The 18,871-nt window shown below is 44.7% G+C and overlaps 2 protein-coding genes across 6 annotated transcripts in view; one reads left to right on the top strand and one right to left on the bottom strand.

Annotated features, from left to right (window-relative positions):
• The window catches only part of Ferry3 (FERRY endosomal RAB5 effector complex subunit 3), a 45,464-nt gene extending 43,760 nt beyond the window's left edge, over positions 1-1,704 (bottom strand). Inside the window, exon 1 of one of the 4 annotated variants that reach the window (XM_042274155.2) lies at positions 1,201-1,704. Coding sequence is in view for 2 of the 4 variants with exons in the window: in XM_006987876.4 (XP_006987938.2) it covers positions 1,201-1,378 (178 nt within the window). In the remaining 2 variants the exon portion in view is untranslated. Of the gene's footprint in view, positions 1-1,059 lie in introns of all 4 variants that reach the window. The other 3 variants (XM_006987876.4, XM_076568019.1, XM_042274153.2) reach the window with 3 other exon arrangements.
• On the top strand, positions 1,604-16,072 carry Rad51ap1 (RAD51 associated protein 1). 2 transcript variants are annotated; one of them, XM_006987878.4, is made up of 9 exons: positions 1,604-1,734; positions 4,800-4,855; positions 6,267-6,405; positions 9,102-9,211; positions 10,784-10,870; positions 11,296-11,451; positions 12,479-12,640; positions 14,816-14,965; positions 15,415-16,072. In XM_006987878.4, the coding sequence occupies exons 1-9, from the start codon at positions 1,718-1,720 to the stop codon at positions 15,558-15,560; spliced, it is 1,023 nt and encodes a 340-aa protein (XP_006987940.1). In that variant the 5' UTR covers positions 1,604-1,717; the 3' UTR covers positions 15,561-16,072. The 2 variants fall into 2 exon arrangements, with proteins under 2 accessions (XP_006987940.1, XP_006987939.1); XM_006987877.4 differs by having other exon boundaries at positions 11,293-11,451.
• The last annotated feature ends 2,799 nt before the right edge of the window (positions 16,073-18,871 follow it).

The following is an 18,871-nucleotide window of genomic DNA, read 5'->3' as shown; positions in this document are numbered from 1 at the left end:
AAGGGGGGACTCACGGGGACCCATGCCCATCAGCAGCTAAGGGGGGACTCGGGGGGACCATGTCCATCAGCAGCTAAGGGGGGACTCACAGGGACCCATGCCCATCAGCAGCTAAGGGGGGGCTCACAGGGACCCATGCCCATCAGCAGCTAAGGGGGGACTCGGGGGACCCATGCTCATCAGCAGCTGGAGGGGGGGCTCACAGGGACCCATGCCCATCAGCAGCTGGAGGGGGGGCTCACAGGGACCCATGCCCATCAGTAGCTGGGGGGGCTCACAGGGACCCATGCCCATCTGCAGCTAAGGGGGGACTCAGGGGGACCCATGCCCATCAGCAGCTAAGGGGGGACTCACAGGGACCCATGCCCATCAGCAGCTAAGGGGGGACTCACGGGGACCCATGCCCATCAGCAGCTAAGGAGGGACTCGGGGGACCCATGCCCATCAGCAGCTAAGGGGGGACTCAGAGGGACCCATGCCCATCAGCAGCTAAGGGGGGACTCGGGGGACCCATGCCCATCAGCAGCTAAGGGGGGGACTCAGAAGGATCCATGCCCATCAGCAGCTAAGGGGGGACTCATGGGGACCCATGCCTTGCTAAAGGTCTGGGTTGTTTTTAAGGACTGATTCAGGGAAAGGGGAGTCCCTGTTTTCACTTGTGTGTCCACTGGTGCCCCCACCAGACTCCAACGAGTAGATGCAATCCAATGCTCATTCATCAGGTCTGGCTAAGTTAAACGGGCCACAAAACCAAACCAAACATTCCATGAATCTGGAAAGCGGACTGGTAGGGAAGTGGGGGGTTAGAAGGGATGAGGAAGTTAGTAGGGATGGGAGGGGGATATGGGAAGGCGAGGGAAAGCGTAATCAGAATACATTATATACATGCAACAGAACAAAACCAATAAAATGCATCTTCATGCTATATTTGCTCATGAGAGTCCACTGCTCTCAGGATAAATTCATCTTAACCCAGTTTAAATCTCCGGGGTCTTCTCTGGGTGTGCCTCCACTCTGTCACACCAACATGCAACCTACAAACTTAAGTTTTCCACATACACTGAACCGTCAATGCCAAGCTGCACTCCCGCGCTTTAGATAGTCGCCAGGAAGCCTGCTCGAGTTCCGTAAGCCTTTAATGGGTACCCTCACTGAGACCTCCGCAGTGAAGGGGTTTCCTCGCGGTTGGCATGGGCTCACCTCTTTCCTCGGAAGCCAAAGCAACACTTGGAGCTGTCAACGCCGAGCCGCCCAATAAATCAGCTGACTTCTTGCTTGTTTTTACAGCCAACAGATTCTCTCCTGCAGATTCGCTATCCTCGGTTCCCCTTTCCTCCAGCCCCAGGGAAAACTCCGATCCAAAATACCTTTGCTTCATTCCTCTTTAAGTTAGTCATTATAAAAGTTGGAGGAGTGTTACTATTTTTACACTCTATTTTAGAGTCGGAACCACACCGCTGTGGTGACGAAAGGGCAGGTGACAAAACACGCACTGGGTCCGGGCCGACAGGATCCGGAATGGCGTACAGAGGGCGAAGGTGTGTGCGCGCAGGCGCGCTCTTCTTAACGCGCAGGCGCCGCGCGCGGCAGGCGAGCGGTGATTGGCGGGCTGGGGCTCCGCGGGGAGGCGCGGTGTCTGATTTTGGGCGGGAATGGAAACGGCCACGGCCGCTGTCCCGCTGCAGGACTCTGCCGCTCTCAGCCGAGGAAGGGCACCATGGTGCGCCCTGCCAGGTGCGTGGCTGGTGACGCCCCGCGGGGCGGGGAGGCAGCGCTGGGGGACGCCGGAGGCCGGTGCCCTGCGGGGTGGAGGGAGGGGGCCGGGTCTGGCCGGGGGCGGCGGGGCGGCGGCAGGGGGATGATCGTCCCGGACTCCGGGGAGAGCCAGCCGCTGCTCTGCTCGGGGTGGCCGGCCTGGCGCCCCGCCTTCCTTCCGCCTCGGGCTTCCCGTCTCGCAGCGGGCGACCACGGACGTGGCCTCCCCGTGTTCAGCACCGCAGCCCCGCGGTGCAGAGAAAGCAGACGGGCCCATTGTACGGCCCTCGGCCCCCTAGGCAGAAAGGCCCATTTAACCCGAACCGTCCAGCTTGGGAGTGAGTAGGGACCGGTCACGCGCCTCCGGTCCCTCTCGGCTGCCCACTGCGCAGCTGCGATCCGGGATCGCAGCCGGGATGCTAGGCCATCCGTCCGTTTCGTGGACGTACTGAGCAGAGCTGAGGCTGTGGCCCAGTGGCGGAGTAATTGCCTAGGACGTGAGGGGCTCCGGGTTCGATCCCCAGCGCTGCACAACCAAACGAAAATAAGCTTACTGAATTCACTTAGTCCTGTACTGTAGGGAGCTGGAGGTTACACTCTAGTGGAAGATGGGGTGGGGGTGGGGTGGGGCAAAATAAACACCACAGTGGAACATAGTAGGAAGGAGGAAAGCCTCGCTTTAAATAGAGTGAGAGGGTCACCTAGGCAAAATGCAAGAGGCATTCTCAGTAGATGACATAGAAGCCGAGGCCCCGAGCTTGACCATGTTTGAGAGACACATTGAAGATGTGGTAGTCACGAGCACGGAGGGGAATTGTCGAGGATTAAGTCAGATAAGGAGTTAGATGCCAAAGTAGGGAGGGCTTCGCAGGCCTTAGAAAGGAGTTCGGATTTTATTCTAGGCCAGTGGGAAGTCAGTCGTTTGGGTGGAGGCGGGAGGGGGTTGTTGTGATTTTACTTTATAAAGGTCACTGGCTGTTGGTAGTCCCTGAGTGGGAGCAGGAGTGGCCGGATTGTGATTTGGCACGGTGTGTGGATGTGGGGGTCGAGCAGGTGAGCTTAGGTACTTCTGACAAGCGGGTGTGGAGGTGAGGAAACAAGGGAAGACTCAAGGTGGACAACGTATGGACTGAGCTCATAGTGGATGGTCTTTGTATTGGCTGAGATAGGGAAGTCTAAGATAATGAGGTTTAGAAGGCAGGACTGGATTTCTGTTTCTGACATGGTAAAGTTGAAAGGGGATAGGCATGCAGATAGTGAAGACATAAATGCTGCTATCTGGCATAGTAGTAGTCAGATCTGCAGGCCTCTAGGGTCCCCGGAATCTCAGGCCTGTGAGATTTTGACTATGGTCTGTGTGTCTGTTATTATTTTGTGTATATAACAGGGATGGGGATGGTGGTCCACATTCCATGTCTTGAATGTGGAGGTCAGTGGGTAACTTGGAGTCACTTCTCTCTTTCCACCTTTTCCTAGATCCAGGGGTCAAAGTTAGGTCATCTGAACTGCACAGCAGTGAACGTTAGCAGCCGGGTACCACTAGATTGTCAATTTTATTGTAGTAAAACCAAAGCATGGGTTGTCAGCGCTCTTGGGTCCTTTGCACTGCGATGACCATAGGACTGTTGGCACCTCGACACACACTGTGGCAGTGACGTCACACTGGGGTGGTAGCAGTTATTGTAGTTTCCATTGCCACAAACTCAGATTTTTTAAAAAGAGAAGCGTTCATGGGCTGGAGAGATGGCTCATTAGTTAAAAGAGTGCTTGCTGCCCTTCCAGAGGACTTGGATTCAGTTCCCAGCACCCACTTCAGACAGTTCACAGCTCTTCCAGCTCCAGGGGATTCAGTGCCCTCTTCTGGCCTTCACAGACATTGTACTCATATGAATATACCTGCACACAGGCACACATATACACATAATTAAAAATCATTTTTAAAAGTAATAGTTTTCCGCATAACTCTCACCCTACTGAGTTTCCAGAATACAATAGGTAGTTTGTGTTTCGTGAATTAATAAGAATTGATGTGTGTGTTATAACTCAACCTGAGTGTACTTAACTCTTTCTGAGGCTTTTGGTTTGATTTACTAATTTTCTGTCCCAGAGTTTTTAAAGATGCTGGCATAGTTCATGCAGCTGTCAAACTCTTCAGCTCTGGAGAGTGAGAGAGCGACATGGACACCATCCCTTCTATGAGTGTGAGGCCGTGAGGTTCTCCAAAGGAGACACCTGTGAGTGTGAAGTAGGAGCTGGACAAGCCTCTTTCTCAGAACTCCATTTCTGCCTGAAAGAGCGGGCAACTGATAAACACGCTTGTCTACACAGGGCGTTCAGTAGACAACAGAAGGGAAACCAGACAACTTGACACTTCTTTCCGCCTACTTTAGTTCTCACAAAGACGATAGGGACAAACTATTTTAAAGTGTCCATCCCATTAAAAAACATTGTTTTGTATTAGAGAGAGATTTCTTTTAAATATTTGTTTTATTTTTAGGTGTGTGTGTCTGTGTGGGTATGTATATGTGAGTGCAAATGCCTAAGGAAGCCAGAGGGTTTTTACTCCTAGAGCTGGAGTTACAGGTGGTTGTGGGCTGCCTGGCGTGGGTGCTGGAAATCAGATTGAGATCCTCTGAGGGAGCTGTATATACCCTTAACCACTATGACTCTACCTCTGAGGGATTTTTTAAAATATGGGTAAAACTGGAGAGATAATTTATAATGTAAGCAAAGAATGAGCACAGAGGAATGTATGAATGTGCAGTAGCCACTCAACAGAATATAAGTTCTAATTGAAAATTATTTGTGTTCTCCTCATGTTGAGGGTTTCCTGCATTAATTTTTTTCCACATCATGTGTATTAGATATGGTTTTGACTTTTCAGCTAATGCCAAGTTCTTGTGTTAAATACAAATAATATTTTGGATTGAAGTACTTTTAAGAGACCCTAACCACATTATCCTTCTTTTCAAGACTATTCAGAACTCTAAGGTGAAGGTAAAAAATTAATATTTGTATTAATGAAAATTTTGTCTTGATCATAGAAATAAAAAACCAGTCAATTACTCACAGTTTGAGGACTCTGGTGGTGACTCTGATGGTAAGTAGAGCTTTTTACTTTTGCTTAACAGATTGAGAAATTTATTTCCTCAGAATTTTCCTCTTTATGTGGTGTGTTTATGTGCTGGGAATCAGTCCCAGGACCTCCTATGTGCTGTATAAATACTCTACCACTGAGCTATAGTCTCATCCTAGAAGTAAGTTATATTTGTAGGCAGGCTTTTCTTTCCCACCCGCCAGTTCCCAAATAATCAACACAGAGACTTACTATTAATTATAGCTGCTCAGCCTATAGCTCAGGCTTGTTACTGGCTAACTCATACAACTTAAATTAACACATTTCTATTAATCTATTCTGCCACATGGCCTTACCTCTCTTTCATCTTGCACCTCCTGTTTCTTCTCTGTGTCTCACTGGCGACTCTTGACTTTGCCCTTCTTCTTCCCAGAGTCTGGTTCTCCCAGGCTAAGCTTATCCTGTTCAGCTATTGACCAGTTAGCTTCTTTATTAAACCAATCACAGCAACATACATTCCTTTATATATTTCCATATAATTATATATATTCCACATATATTTCTTTCCCAGGCTACCATATATTCCTTTAAGTCAAATACTTTAGTAATTTCTCTATCTCTTTTGCATTAAGTGTATCTACAACTTGAGAAAAATAGTCTAGCAGATAGCTTTTAGCTTTCTATTACTGTCAAAGGTATGTGACAAGGTACTTAGAGATTGCCAGTTCCGTTCATGATACTAGATGGGGTAGAATGTGCAGAAAGTTATATTTCTGTATGTGGAAGCATGAAAGAAATATGTTAACAAATTCTATTAAAAAGTATGTGATCCTGCAGGTATACATGCATGTGTCATACATGGGTTTTCTTGAGTATCCTGAGAAGAACCACAGGAGTTTGGAGGGTGTGTAGGACAGAACCTGCTGTGAGAAGCAGCAGTGGGTGGGGAGATTTGATCAGGTCACAGGGAGGCCTTCGGCATCGGTAGACAGCAGCTGCAGTTGTGGAGCCGTCCTGCCTTGCCAGTGGTGCTGCCTGTTTTCTAGGCCTGATTTTTACTAGTGATGTACCTTTGTAACATACTGGGCTACATTGTGAAGTTTGGTTAAAAATGATTTCCTTCCACTTGGTGAGGTAAATTTTTACAGTTTTCCTAATGGTTCTGTGGATTTTGGTTAATTGTTACGTCTGACATTTATGAACTGTCTTAAATTACCTTTGTAGTAGTCAGTGAATTTATTTTTGATAGGTTGATTTTTTTATATACAGGCTGCCATTCATCTTGGGATGGATGAGTGAAAGTAGAGACAAATTGTTCTTATTGATTTTTAAGGTAGAAATTAAACATGATTATGCATAAAATGTGGATACACTGTAATGAACTTTAGCTGCCAAGAAAATAATTTTCCTTTTTTTTAATTTATATAAAAAATAGACGATTTTATTTCTTCAACCATGCCTAGAAACAAAAAGCCCAAAACTGTGCCAAAGGAGTTAAAGCAGAACAAACCAAAACCTAGCTTGAAGAATCTCCAAAAAGAAGACATCCTGACAGAGAAAGCCCCTAAAAAAAGGTGAGAGGTAAGACCCAGAAAACACATGCTGCTGTCAGACTTGCTCATTCAACACCTCAGTTTAAACGGGGATTTGAGCAGGTGGTGAGTGTTGTTTGCAGCACAGGGAGGTGCCATTGAGTGCTTTCTGACTTGAAAAATAAAGTCACAAACATTAAAGCAAAAAACTGGGTCTTTTCTTTTTATTAATAACATTTGTGTAACATTAAATAATAATGTTACTAACCCTGTGCCTATTTCTGCCCCTTCAGATCTCACAAAGCTACTCTGTTAAAAGGAAGGGTAAGGGCAGTGTTAACATTTTAAACCATTTTCCCCCTATAGATGAAAGGTATTTTCACTATCCTACTGTGATTTGTCCAACAAAGAGAAGGTCCTATAGTGTCCAGACTAACCCTCACATCTCATCATTTGGTACCAAGAGGGAGAAAGCAGTCTTAAGAGACCCCAGAATGATAGTACAGAAAGGATGTGGGTAGGTGGGATGGGTAATGTTTTACTGTCATGGGTTCCTCTGGGAAGACTTCATTAGCATTGAGAAATGTGCTCTGAATTGTTGTTTCTACTTGTGAATGTCATGGGTGGAATGTTAAATATAAGACAAGCTCAGCCCATGAGTGAGAGACAATATTTGCAGATACAACTTAAGTAGCTTGCATCCAAAGTATATTAAGTATTTAAGCTCTACAGTAAAAAGGCTGATAGTCCAATTTCAATGTATAAACTCTGAATGAGTATTTCTCCAAAGGTACAGAAGTAATCAGGAAAAACATGAAAAGATGCACGGTATTATTAGCTGTCAGGCAAACAGAAGTGGATAATTCTCACCCACTAGGTGATGTTAATAACTGTTAATGAAGATGTGGCAAAATCGGAACCTTTAAAAGATCTTGCTGATGGGGTTGTAAAATGGTGCAGGTACCCAAGAAAATAGATTAGCAGTCTTCATTCTGTTAAACATAGGACTGTTTTTGCATGGCTTAGGTAGTACCCAAGGAAACTGAAAATATGTCCACTCGTGTCAATGTTCATAGCAACGTCTATAGTATTAAAAATAGGAAAGCGACTGTATGTCTGTCCATCAGCAATTGGTTAAATAAAATAAGTTATCTGTTATGGACACAGCCACAAAAAATGACCTACAGATATATGCTATAATGTGAATGGGCCTTAAAAATGCCATGCTTTCTATAGTAGGCACAAAGCCACCTATTAAATATTCTTCCATTTGTATGAAGTGTCCAGAATAAATTAATCCAAACAGAAAATGAATTACTAGTTGTTTGGGACTGAGAGAAGGGTAGCAATGTCCCAGGTAGGGTTTCTACTGCCATAATAAAACACCACAGCCAAAAGCAAGATGGGAAGGAAACAGTTTCAGCTTACAGCTGCATAGCCTGGTCCATCACTGAGAGAAGTCAGGACAGCAACCTGGAGGCAGGAGCTGGTACAGAGGCCATGGAGGAGTGCTGCTTATTGGCTTGCTCTTCATGACTTACTCAGCCTGCTTTCTTGTAATACCCAAGATCACCATCCCAGATGTGACACCACCCACAGTGAGCTGGGCCCTCCCACATCAAGAAAATGCACCACCGGCTCACTCACAGGTCAATCTGTTGGGGACATTTTCTCAGTTGAGGCTCCCTCTTCCAAAATGACTCTAGATGTGTCAAGTTGACATAAAACCAGCAACCATGGCTTGATCAGGAATGGCTGCTGATGGGTGTGGATAATGAAGTGTTCTAAAATTAGACGGTGATGATGTGTTCAAAACTCTGAAGATACTAAAGCTGCTGAATTATCTACTCTAAAAGGGTGAATTTTATGGGGCGGTGGATGCAGCTTCAGTGGTAGAGTTATTGCCTTCTGTGCAAGAATTCCTGGATTTTATTCAGCAGGAAGACCAAAACTTCAAGGTTATACTTTGCTAAGTTTTGAGGGCAACTTAGGATACATGATGCCCTATCTCAAGGAGAAGAGGAGGAAGAAGAAAATTATTTTATAATACATGAAATATATCTCAATAAAACTTTTTTGACAGTTTCATACATGCATAGAATTATTAAGACCAAAATCATCCCCACCAGTATAACTTACTTAAAAAGTAAGTTCTTCAAGTTTTTCCTTATCTGTCTTTGTGTTTTCCTATTATAGTCATTAGAACTATAGGTTAACTTGAGCAGGAAGGCTTTTCAGTCTGCCTTTTTTGGGCTAATTATTGGTATGGCTTATTTCTCCACCTTCCTAATTCACCTTGAAGATTCCTTCAGGGTACTTTTAGTATTCCACCCAGAATAGTATCTTTACATAGTATGTAGTGAAATATTTGTTAAAATCTAAATTAGGAGAACAGAGGTAGACAGCAGTGGAGGAGATGAAGAGATGGGAGTGATGTGTGAACTGAGTCTGTCTTAGGGTAAACCAGAGCTTTGTAGGCAGAACTGACAGTAAAGAGAAAGGACATTTACAAGAACAGTAGTCAGCAGAGGGCTACTCCTGCCACACCCATACTCGGGATAGCAGGACCTTGCTACATTTTCGGAGTCTCGAGTCAGTCAAGGACACTGGGAACATTTTTGGAAGGTAGCTGCTCTTAAGTACTAATATAGGAAAATCTGAAACTTGCTTTTTAGATTTAGTGGTATTAGTGCTCTAATTGAAATTAAAACCCATTGTTATTCACATGTCTGTTTTAGGGTGGCTTTGGATGACAAGGTCTTCCAGCGAGGCCTAGAAGTTGCCCTGGCTTTATCTGTGAAGGAACTTCCAACAGTTACCAACCAGGTGCAGAAGTCTCAAGAGAAAAGTAATTCTGTTTCTGTGTGTTTATCTTTAAAAGTGTCTTACAGTTTTTGTAAATACTTTTTAGGGTAGGCCTTCACAGAGGAAAGAACATGATTTGATCTATAAAAAGAGCATTTGGCGAGGGCCTCTGTGGATTCAACTTTTTATTAGATCAAGCAGCCCACCTCATAGTGTAAGTCCCAGGCTCCTTTATATGTCAAGCAAAGAGATGTACGTGTGGGACACTGATATAATAAAAAGTTAATGCTGTGCAGTAAGAGTCCAATCTTGATCAAATGAGCTGGACAGTCCTAACAGACCAGTTCCTTATCTTTTAAATCAGAGTTTCTTGAACATGACCTAATGGTGATACTTTGTGCTATCTACTGAGATTGGAGGCACCAACCTTCATAGAAAGTTCAATAGACTTCAGAGTATGACTTCTAGATTTCTCTGTGATTTTTCACTTCTGAATTTTTTTGCTGTAACCTTGTAGTATATGATGACACAGATGAAGCTTTTACTTTAAGTTAATGTTGCCTCTTTAATAATCAGCTGTTTTGAATTGGAAGACTATTAGTCAGAAATCAGAAATGTCAAGAGTGTTTTCATGTCCTGTATCTCAAATTAGAAGATTAGACCTCATCTCACAAGACTGGAATGTATAGCAGGCATTTTTCTTGGAAGTAGCACTCCTCACTGAGTAATGTTCTTCACAGCATGGAGACTTATTGTTATCAATACCATTATTTAAAGGTCTCCTAAATTCTTGAGGTTGGTTGTGTTTTGTTTTGTTTTATGGTGCTAAGGCTGAAATCCAGGGCATCACACATACTGTGCAAACATTCTAGTGCTTTATCACTTGTAGGTTGTAATGATTGGAAAGAGTTTGTATCAGTTGCTTTTCTGTTGCTGTGATAAAATACCATGACCAAGAGCTGTTTATTTTGGCCTGGGGTTCCAGAGAGTTAAGAGTCTACAATGGCAGGCAAGGGGGAGCAGAAAGCCAGCTGATCACATTTCTGTTCATACCCAGGGCATTGAGAGAGTGACCTGGAAGGGGACTGAGCCTATAAACTCTCGAGGCGTCCAGTGTCTTCCTTCCTTCAGCAAGGCTCCACATCCCAAACAGTGCTGCCAGTGGGGCTCAAGAGTTCAAATATGTGAGCTTACGGGGCATTTCTCAAGCCGCCACAGAGCTCAAGGGAGCATGAGCATGGATTTGTCTGCACAGAAGTGATATTTATTGACTGTACTTGGTCATATAAGAAGCAGTTTCCACTTGAATTTAATCTTCTACAATAATCATCTAAGACATTATTATCTTTATATTACAGACAGGGAAATTAAATCTAGAGGAGATAGGAAAGTTTACATATGGAGTCCGACAATAAACCCCAGTCTTATTGTAGAGCCCAAACTGGTGCCATATGTTAGCTCCTCCAAGTTAAACCGCTGGGCTGTGGGAGTCCAGGGTGGTTCATCCAGGATGGTTCATCCCGGTTGTGTGTTCATATGGTTCGTTGGTCATCTTCCTGCTTTTTAGACACTGATTAGGATGCATCTGAAGCTCTTTGCTTACCTCCTATGCTAGGCACTGACGAACACAGCAATAGGAAAGCAGAGCTAACAGAGAAGTCTCCTCCTGTCTCTAACTGCAGTGGAACCAGTGAAAACTCAGGTACGTTTTGATGTTAATAACAGTTCTTTCATTCACAGTACTATTTTCTAACTTGTTTTAAGTTCCTGTGCCCATAGCTAAAACAAAGTCTTCCCATGTCTCAAGGCTTTCTATCTCCTGGTCTTTGTTTCTTTATGTTTTAGTCTTGTTCACTGACTGTAGACCTTCTTTCTTCCTTACTGGACAGTTGTGACTACTCAGGCCCTCCATTCCACCAAGGGTGGCCACTCAAGGGCTGCATTTTCCCGGTGCCATCTGGAAAGTTCTTTGGCAGTGACTCTTTAGGGTCTCAGAATAACCCTTAAAAGCAGAGGCTATTGCTGGGAGACTGGTGGACTTCATCCCAGCGTGGCCTGTGTAGTGTTATTGGAGCAGAGGTCATAGAGTCTGCCCAGAGTTCTCACTGATGTTCCTGTCTCCAGAAGATTTGGACAAGGTCGTAGAGGAGGGGGACGCCAGCAGTGTTGAAGGGGAGGAAAAAGCATCATCTAAAGTCGCTGCTCGGCAGCGGCAGAGGAGGGCACTCTCGGAAGGCAGTGACGACAGCGGTGCTGATGACGCCGAGCCGGACAGTGCAGCTGGTGAGATACCCCTGCTTCAAGTCAGTCCTCTGGAGTGCAGTAAAAACTTCCTGGAGAGCAGGACGTATGCAAAGCACTGTGTTGAGCCTTTGAAGTCCGTAAACTCCTAGAGCAATTCATTGAACTCAGCCACATAGGGAGAAACTGTCCAGAGATAGCCTTTAAGCTGGGTCTGAACAAACAGGCAACAAGGGATGAGGTCCCACTTCTGACTGAGGGAAAGGCTTGAGCCATGGGACAGACGAGCAGTCAGTGGGACTCCTGGGGAAGAGGGGAAAAGGCAGGCGGGCTGCCACTAGCTGTGGAGCAACGCTTAACCTGTTCTAACAGGTTTCAGCTTTTCCTATAACTAGCAGAAACTTAAGTATTTTGAGTTGAAAGTGGTGTGAAACAATGTTACTATCAGTTGTTTTCAGACTTAGTAGAAATGAAGGCAAAGGGAAAATATGGTGACTTTGACAAAACTGTAATGTGTTACAAATTTAAAAGAATAAGTCTGTACATTAATACCAATCAGATACAACATTTTAGATTTTAACCTTCTGTCACCATATAACCCTGTTCATCAACACTCACTGAACAAATACGTGATGCCTCTGATGTTTACTATATTCTAGATACTGGGGAGATGATCGTAATGAGCAAAACTGTTCAAATTCTAGTGAGGGTCACAGATGGTAAACACATACATACTGTTTTGAGAGTTACGGTGTGCAAGCTGAAGGACTCAGACAGCCCAGTGCTAGGGCACTTGTCTGGCAAGTGGATTCCAGGGTGTGAGCCCTGGGACTGTAGAAAATAAAGCACCATGAAGAAGAAGGAATGTGGAGGTTATAAACGGCTGGTGGGAGTGAAGTGGGACGTGTTATTTCGGGTCAGGAGAGGCTGACATTTGAGGTTAGAAACCATGCTTTCACAGAGGCAAGAGCATCCTTAGTGTGTTGAGTGACCGTGAGGCTATTGCAGATAAGGCAATAGAAGTCTCAGTGTTTAGAGCAAAGACAGAATATGTAATTTTCTGTTTTAGATGAAGATTCAGAAAACGATTCTAATTTTGATGAGAGTGAAGAAAGTGATGAAGAATTTGCAGTGAGAAAACGTAAAGTTAAAGAAACGAAGAAGAAAGCAGTGCAGAGAAAACCTGCAGTGGGAAAAGAAAAGAAATCGAAACACAAGGATGAGGCGTCGGGTAAGCCTGCTCCCGACTCGTCCTTTATAGAGTCCTATTTGTTGTTTCCGATCTTCCTTCGTCCCTCCCTGCAGCATTCTGCTGATGCTCGTCTCTGGTTAGAAGGAATTGTGAGTGGGGAGAAAGCTGAGAATTCGGGGCCCTGGCAGCCACAGGAGCACTGAGTACAGACCCTCCACCTCTTAGCACACAGCCATCCCTGCAAATGCCCTGCACCCACACCTTACCATAAGAGCACTGACATTCAGAACACCTCAGCATATGCTGGGGTTTGTACACAGGGGTGAGGGCCAGGAGCTCCATCCCAGGTTTGCTCGTTTAGAGGCTGGACCATGCTGTCTGGATGTTTAAACAGTGAGGACTGCATGAGCTTGAGTCCTTCTTACCTGCATGACATGATCTCTGTTTTAAGGACCCATTTTAACATCTTAGTGTAATTTTTACAACGAGAATTTGTGATAACTTGGACATGGAACACCTGTTTCTTATGTTCAAAAGTTAGATTATTTTTGAGTCTGTATTACCTAATAGATTATTACAAAATGCTGCTTTTATTTTTAATCTTCATGCTTCAGTCTTCTGGCAGGTGTCTTATCGCCATGACCTGTTGCATGAATCTTAAATGGTCTTATAATAAAAAACCCAGAGCCAGATACTAGGTTAAATGCTGAAAGATCACAGAGACAAAGGAAGAAGCCACTAGAGAAACTTCTCATCACTATGGAATCCTCAGGCCAAATGCGAGACCCTATCTCTATGAATCTTCAGACTCAAGCCGCTGAGTCCTCAGCTGAAAGCTCCTAGTTCCCGTCTCCTCAGGCCTTATATGCCTTTCTCCACCCAGCCATTTCACTTCCTATTTAGTGCTGGGATTAATGGCGTGTGTGCTTCCCAAATACTGGTAGCAAAGGCATGAGATCTCAAGTGCTGGGATTAAAGGCTTGTGACTCTCAAGTACTGGGATTAAAGGTGTGTGCCACCACTGCCTGGCTCTGTTTCTCTCCTAGACTGGATCAATCTCATGTAGCCCAAGGTGGCTTTGAACTCTCAGAAATCCAGATGGATCTCTGCCTCCCGAGTGCTAGGATTAAAGGTGTGTGCCACCACTGCCTGACCTCTATATTTAATCTAGTGGCTTGTTCTGTTCTCTGATTCTCAGGCAAGCTTTATTTGATATACAGTGTATCATCTCATTCCAGTACAAAGTTTTTAACATGGATATCACTTGTGAGAAGACTTAATACTGTGAACAGCCAGACTCCTTTCCATGGCCTGTGGGTACATGACAGTCCCCTGATTGTACTCCTCAGCTTTCCCGCCCTTCAGATTCCTCCTCCACCCATACTAAACCAGTATAGGAGCTTGTGGTCGGGCATTGCATGCTCCACTCTCTCTGCCAAGAAAAGGTCCTTTCACTCATCTTTCCCCTCAGCCATGATCAGCTCAGCCCAGGATCATCTCCTCTACACTTCCTAAACACACGAGGTTCCAAGGGTCCCCTCCCCCCCTCCCTCCCGAGCATTGCTGGACTGTCAGCACATTGCAGTAGACACCGCTCTTCCCTTGCTGTCCCCCAACTGGTGTGCAGTGCAGGGCAGTAAGTTCCTGAGAACGAACCAGCCACGTAGTGTGTTCTTTGTAACCCCAGGGTTGTCAACACTGTCTCCAACACATACAGAGGAGGCATTATTTGTAAAATGGCTACAAGTATGACCTTTGAAGTCAAACCTAGTTTCTATTATAGGCTCTAACAACAGCTGTCAAACTACAGGCAAATTGCTTAACCTCTCTGTTCGCTTATCTGATAGTGTCAGTGATCCTGAGGTGGGAGTTGTCATAAAGGGCGAAAGTTCACACCTGACACACGACCTGGCACAGAAATGCTCACCCAAAGTCGTGGTCATTAGGCTTGTTGTAAGTGGTGTTTGCTCTGAGACCATCTCACTTTGTAGCCCAGGCTGGCTTTGAGTTGAAACCCTGCTGTCTTAGCCTCTGGAGTACTGGGATTTCAGGCAGGTACTACCTCACCTGGACAGTAAGTGATCTTTGTTTTCAAATTGGTAATCTGTGCCTTTTGAATTTTTGGAAGATATGAGACTTCATCATTTTTAGACATATATGTTAGACTTGAACATTATCTACCTGTATGACAATTGTTTCTTTTATGTTTTTCAGTGACTTCAGCAGATAAGGCTCCAGCTGCCATCAAGTCAGGCTCTCCATCCTTACCCGAGACAGATGGTCTTTCTTCTGAGGCCAGTAGGAAACCAGCAAAAATGTGCGGCCCTTCAGCTGAAGGCAAGAGACCCAAGTGGGTCCCGCCAGGTATGGTAACTTGCTATCAAGCACACCAGCTTAGAAAGCTGCCAGTGGTAGCTCTCTCCTAGTCAGTCACAGGAGTTAACTGTGAGCAGTTCCAATGATACTTCATGTTCTTCCACACCAGTGTTTTCAGTTTACCATCTTCCTATTTCTTTATTAGGCATCAAGGTTGAGTGTGATTTGTTTTCATTACTATAAAACAAAACAGCAGTAAACAGAGACATTCTTATTTCAAAAGTCTGCAGACACATCCCTGACTGTCACAGAGTCAAGGGACATTAGTGAAGTGTGTTTTGTTTTTTGTTTTGTTTTGTTTTGTTTTTCCTGGCAACAAAGTTTTGCCTCAAGATCTGCTGACGTGGGTCATTCTTTTGATCTGGGGCTGCTCTTGACAGGCTCTGCAGAGCAGAACAATATACCTAACTGCTTGTTTGCCTCTGTGTTTCTTGCAGCCGCCTCCGGAAGCAGAAGCTCCAGCAGCAGCCCTCTGGCAGGAGCACCCACCAAGTCCCCAAGTCAGAGCCTCCGCCTTGGCCTCTCCCGGCTAGCACCAGTTAAGCGTTTGCACCCAAATGCCCCAAATAGCCAAGTACGGTAGCAGGAAAGGACTTGTGGGGCCCTCAGTCCTGCAAGCTGGTTGTTGTGTTCAACGTGCACGTGGAGGACCCTTTAATGAGCCACATGAAGGATCTCTGTTTTGTGATTCTGGTCCCATCAAAGCTTTTCTGTCTTTCAGCAGAGGGTGTTTGGGGGCTCTCCTCGTGCCACTCTTGAAGAATGGGTTGTGTTTTCTTATGGTTCATAAGTCACTGTCACTTGGCTCAGGCACATCTGTAGTCACATGATATGTCTCCCAGCTCTTCAGAGTGTCTGGCAAGGGGGCATCTGGTTCCTTCAGGAGGCGTTTCTGAAATCTTTAGGTTTGTTATTAGCTTGCTATTTATCCATGTTGTCCTTAGTAAGGATTCTGCTTTTGTACATATTAAAATGATAACTGCAGCATGTGTTCCCTACGTGGGAACAGATAGTTATTGTACAGCAGATAGAATTTAATAATACTTTATGAACCCTTCATTGTCAAAACTTTAATAAAGTGAAAATGTTTAAAAATGTGTTCTTTGGTACCATGTATCCACCTGTCTACATTTTGGTAAATGAGTCTTCTGTGGTCACCATAAGCAAGGGGAAGGAGTGTCTTATCACTTCAGATTAAGCCAGAGCTTGGAAGAATTGGCTGTCAACTTGTCACCCCTGTATTAGCTAATGCAGTTTTTCAGGAAGTTGGATTCATAAAAGACTATCAACTTATTCCTGATCACTTTTTAGTAAAAAATTTAATGTTTACCATAAAATGTGCAATGCCTTGCTTAGTTCTCAGCTGTGAGACATCTGTGTTACCATGAGAAGAAGCAGCTTTGAATTATGATTCAAATGAGCTTTTGCCTACTTTGTACATTTTCGTCTTACCTCGTGTATATACGTACACTACCATTCACCCCCTTAGCTGCTCCACCAACCACCTTAAAACCCCAGGCTTCAGTTATGTTCTGTGTGATTTGAGATAGGGCTTCCTATGTAGCCCAGGATGTTCTTGAAGTCAAGGTCATCCTGCCACAGCCTCCGTAGTGGTGGATGTCTCCACACCCACCTAGTTACCTGGTACTGAGTTAATCTCTATGCTTTGAGCAATAACCACTGTTAATTGATAACTACTCACTGGCCCTCACTTGAGGGACTTGGTTTTTCTTGTGATTCATATTATTACTTTCTTTGTGTTTAAAGTTCCCTCAGAGGCTGGAGAGATGGCTCAGTGCCTAAGAGTACTTGCTCTTGCAGAGGACTCCGATTTGATTTCCAGCACCCACATCTAGTGACTTAAAACTACCTGGAACTCCAGGTCCAGCAGATCTAACACCCACTTCTGGACTCCATGGGCACCTGCATTCCAGTGGTGCTTATGCATACATATATACACCCAGACTCACATCAAATAAGAATCCCCCTCACGTGTTAAAACTCGCCTAGCTACAAGCATTAATAACCATCAGTTGCCAGTCTCATCCTACCTTTTCCTCACCCAATCTTACCTAATTCCAGTCATGCCTTGAAAACAACTCCTTTGGCTCATGCAGCACTTCCCTGCCCACTACAGCTTTCTGGTCTTGTGTTACCTAACCCCACTTGCCACGGAATCATGTCTGTGTTTAGACTTAACTACATCTTGCTTGCAACATAACCTATTGCCTAGGCCATTGATAGCTGATGTAAATCAGTCTCTAGAGCAGTGGTTCTCAACCTTCCTAATACTGTGACCCTTTAATACAGTTCCTCATGTGACACCAACCATAAAATAATTTTCATTGCTACTTCATAACTAGTTTTGCTACTGTTAGCAATCATAATTAAATATCTATTTTCCGATGGTCTAGGCAATCCCTGTTGGACAGCTTCAAGGGGGTCTTGACCCACAGGTTGAGAACTTATCTCAAATCTTTCCAGGTTCACTAGCCTGCCTGCCTGCCCTCCTTCCTTTTCTCCCATTTATTTTTCTTTTACTTTTAAAATAAGCTTACAGAGTGATAGGTTTCCATATGTGGGTTTCATTCATATTTCCTTTCAGGTGATTCCCCTCCTGCTCCCCCCCCCCCAATACACACACTTACCTCCCTCTTCTCCCAGGCTATACTCTATTCTTGTTTTCAGTCTCATGGGTCTCTATTTCCTGGTCTTCACCCATATTTTCTCTCCCTAATGGATATACATATTCACAATAACAGAAGCTAGGATCCCCATAAGAAAACATGCTACTTGAGCTCCATTATTTAAAGTAGCTTCCCAGTTCCATCCATTTTCCTGCAGATTTCACAATTTCATTTTTCTTTAGCTAAATAAAGTTCCAGTGTCTGTATGCCACTATGCTGTATACTGCTAGCTGAGTTTATTTCCTTGCTATTGTGAAAAGAATAGTAATGGACATAGCTTTCTGTTAGTTACCGGCACCACCATCAGCACAAGTGCCCAAGTGCAATTCTAGGATTTGTAGTACATTTGCTCACCTTCACAGCCAGCCACCACTGTTCCACCAACCGGGTTCCTCAAAGCTGCTCTTCATCTGCCCTGTTCCTTCCTCTCACACATCACTGACCTGTGCCCTCGCCTCTACTCTTCACTCCTTTGCTTATCCATACTGACACAGCATTCCCAAAATAAAATCAGCGTGAACAGTGGATGTGGTGGCACACACCTTTAATCCCAGCAGAGGTGGGTGCATCCCTTACAGTTCAAGGCCAGCCTGGTCTACATAGTGAGTTCTGGGCCAATCGGCTACATAGTGAAACTGCCTCAATTAAGAAAAAAAGAAAAAGAAAAGAAAAGAAACAAACAAAAAAATTAAGTCAGCATGGACCAGCCCTGCTTACAGTCCACACCAACACGCCGCAGTCTGTCCTCCACAAGCTGCTGCGGGTACTGCCTTGTTAAAGGGCTAAGTACTGGAACACTCAAAACTCAACTCTGCTTCTTTTCAGTGAGTCCCCTCCTTGCATCAGAGCCCTTCAGGACAAGCCACTGTCACTTATAATTCCATATGGTGCTTTCTGAAACTTGGAGCAGACTAAACACTCATGGACATCTCATGAGGAAATTCTATTCAGGGCTTTAGTCTACTTCTACATACTGTTTCTGAAGGGGCCTGGAAATTTTCCAGTCTGGTCTGTCCAACCAACTTTAATCTCGGGGTCCTGGAATTTCTTTCATATCTTGGCTGATCCATGAATTGGGAAGATAGAAAACGAGGAGGTGAGGGGGAGATGTATTCTTTTGGCTTATGTGAAAGATAGTTTGGGCCTTGACTGGGGTAAGCCTGTTCAGCTCAGAGTCACAAAAAGGGCCTGAGCCGTTTCTACAGCA

This window comes from Peromyscus maniculatus, chromosome 3 (genome assembly GCF_049852395.1).
Source record: "Peromyscus maniculatus bairdii isolate BWxNUB_F1_BW_parent chromosome 3, HU_Pman_BW_mat_3.1, whole genome shotgun sequence".
NCBI classification, from domain to species: Eukaryota; Metazoa; Chordata; class Mammalia; order Rodentia; family Cricetidae; genus Peromyscus; species Peromyscus maniculatus.
This window is presented reverse-complemented; position numbering and strand designations above follow the sequence as displayed.

What these genes read in the sequence shown, in the direction of transcription:
- Rad51ap1 (XM_006987877.4), top strand. An exon ending in GCAGAAGTCTCAAGAGAAAA is followed by an intron (nt 9,212 to 10,783) that starts GTAATTCTGTTT and finishes CTCCTATGCTAG; the next exon opens with GCACTGACGAACACAGCAAT. An exon ending in ACCCAAGTGGGTCCCGCCAG is followed by an intron (nt 14,966 to 15,414) that starts GTATGGTAACTT and finishes TGTTTCTTGCAG; the next exon opens with CCGCCTCCGGAAGCAGAAGC.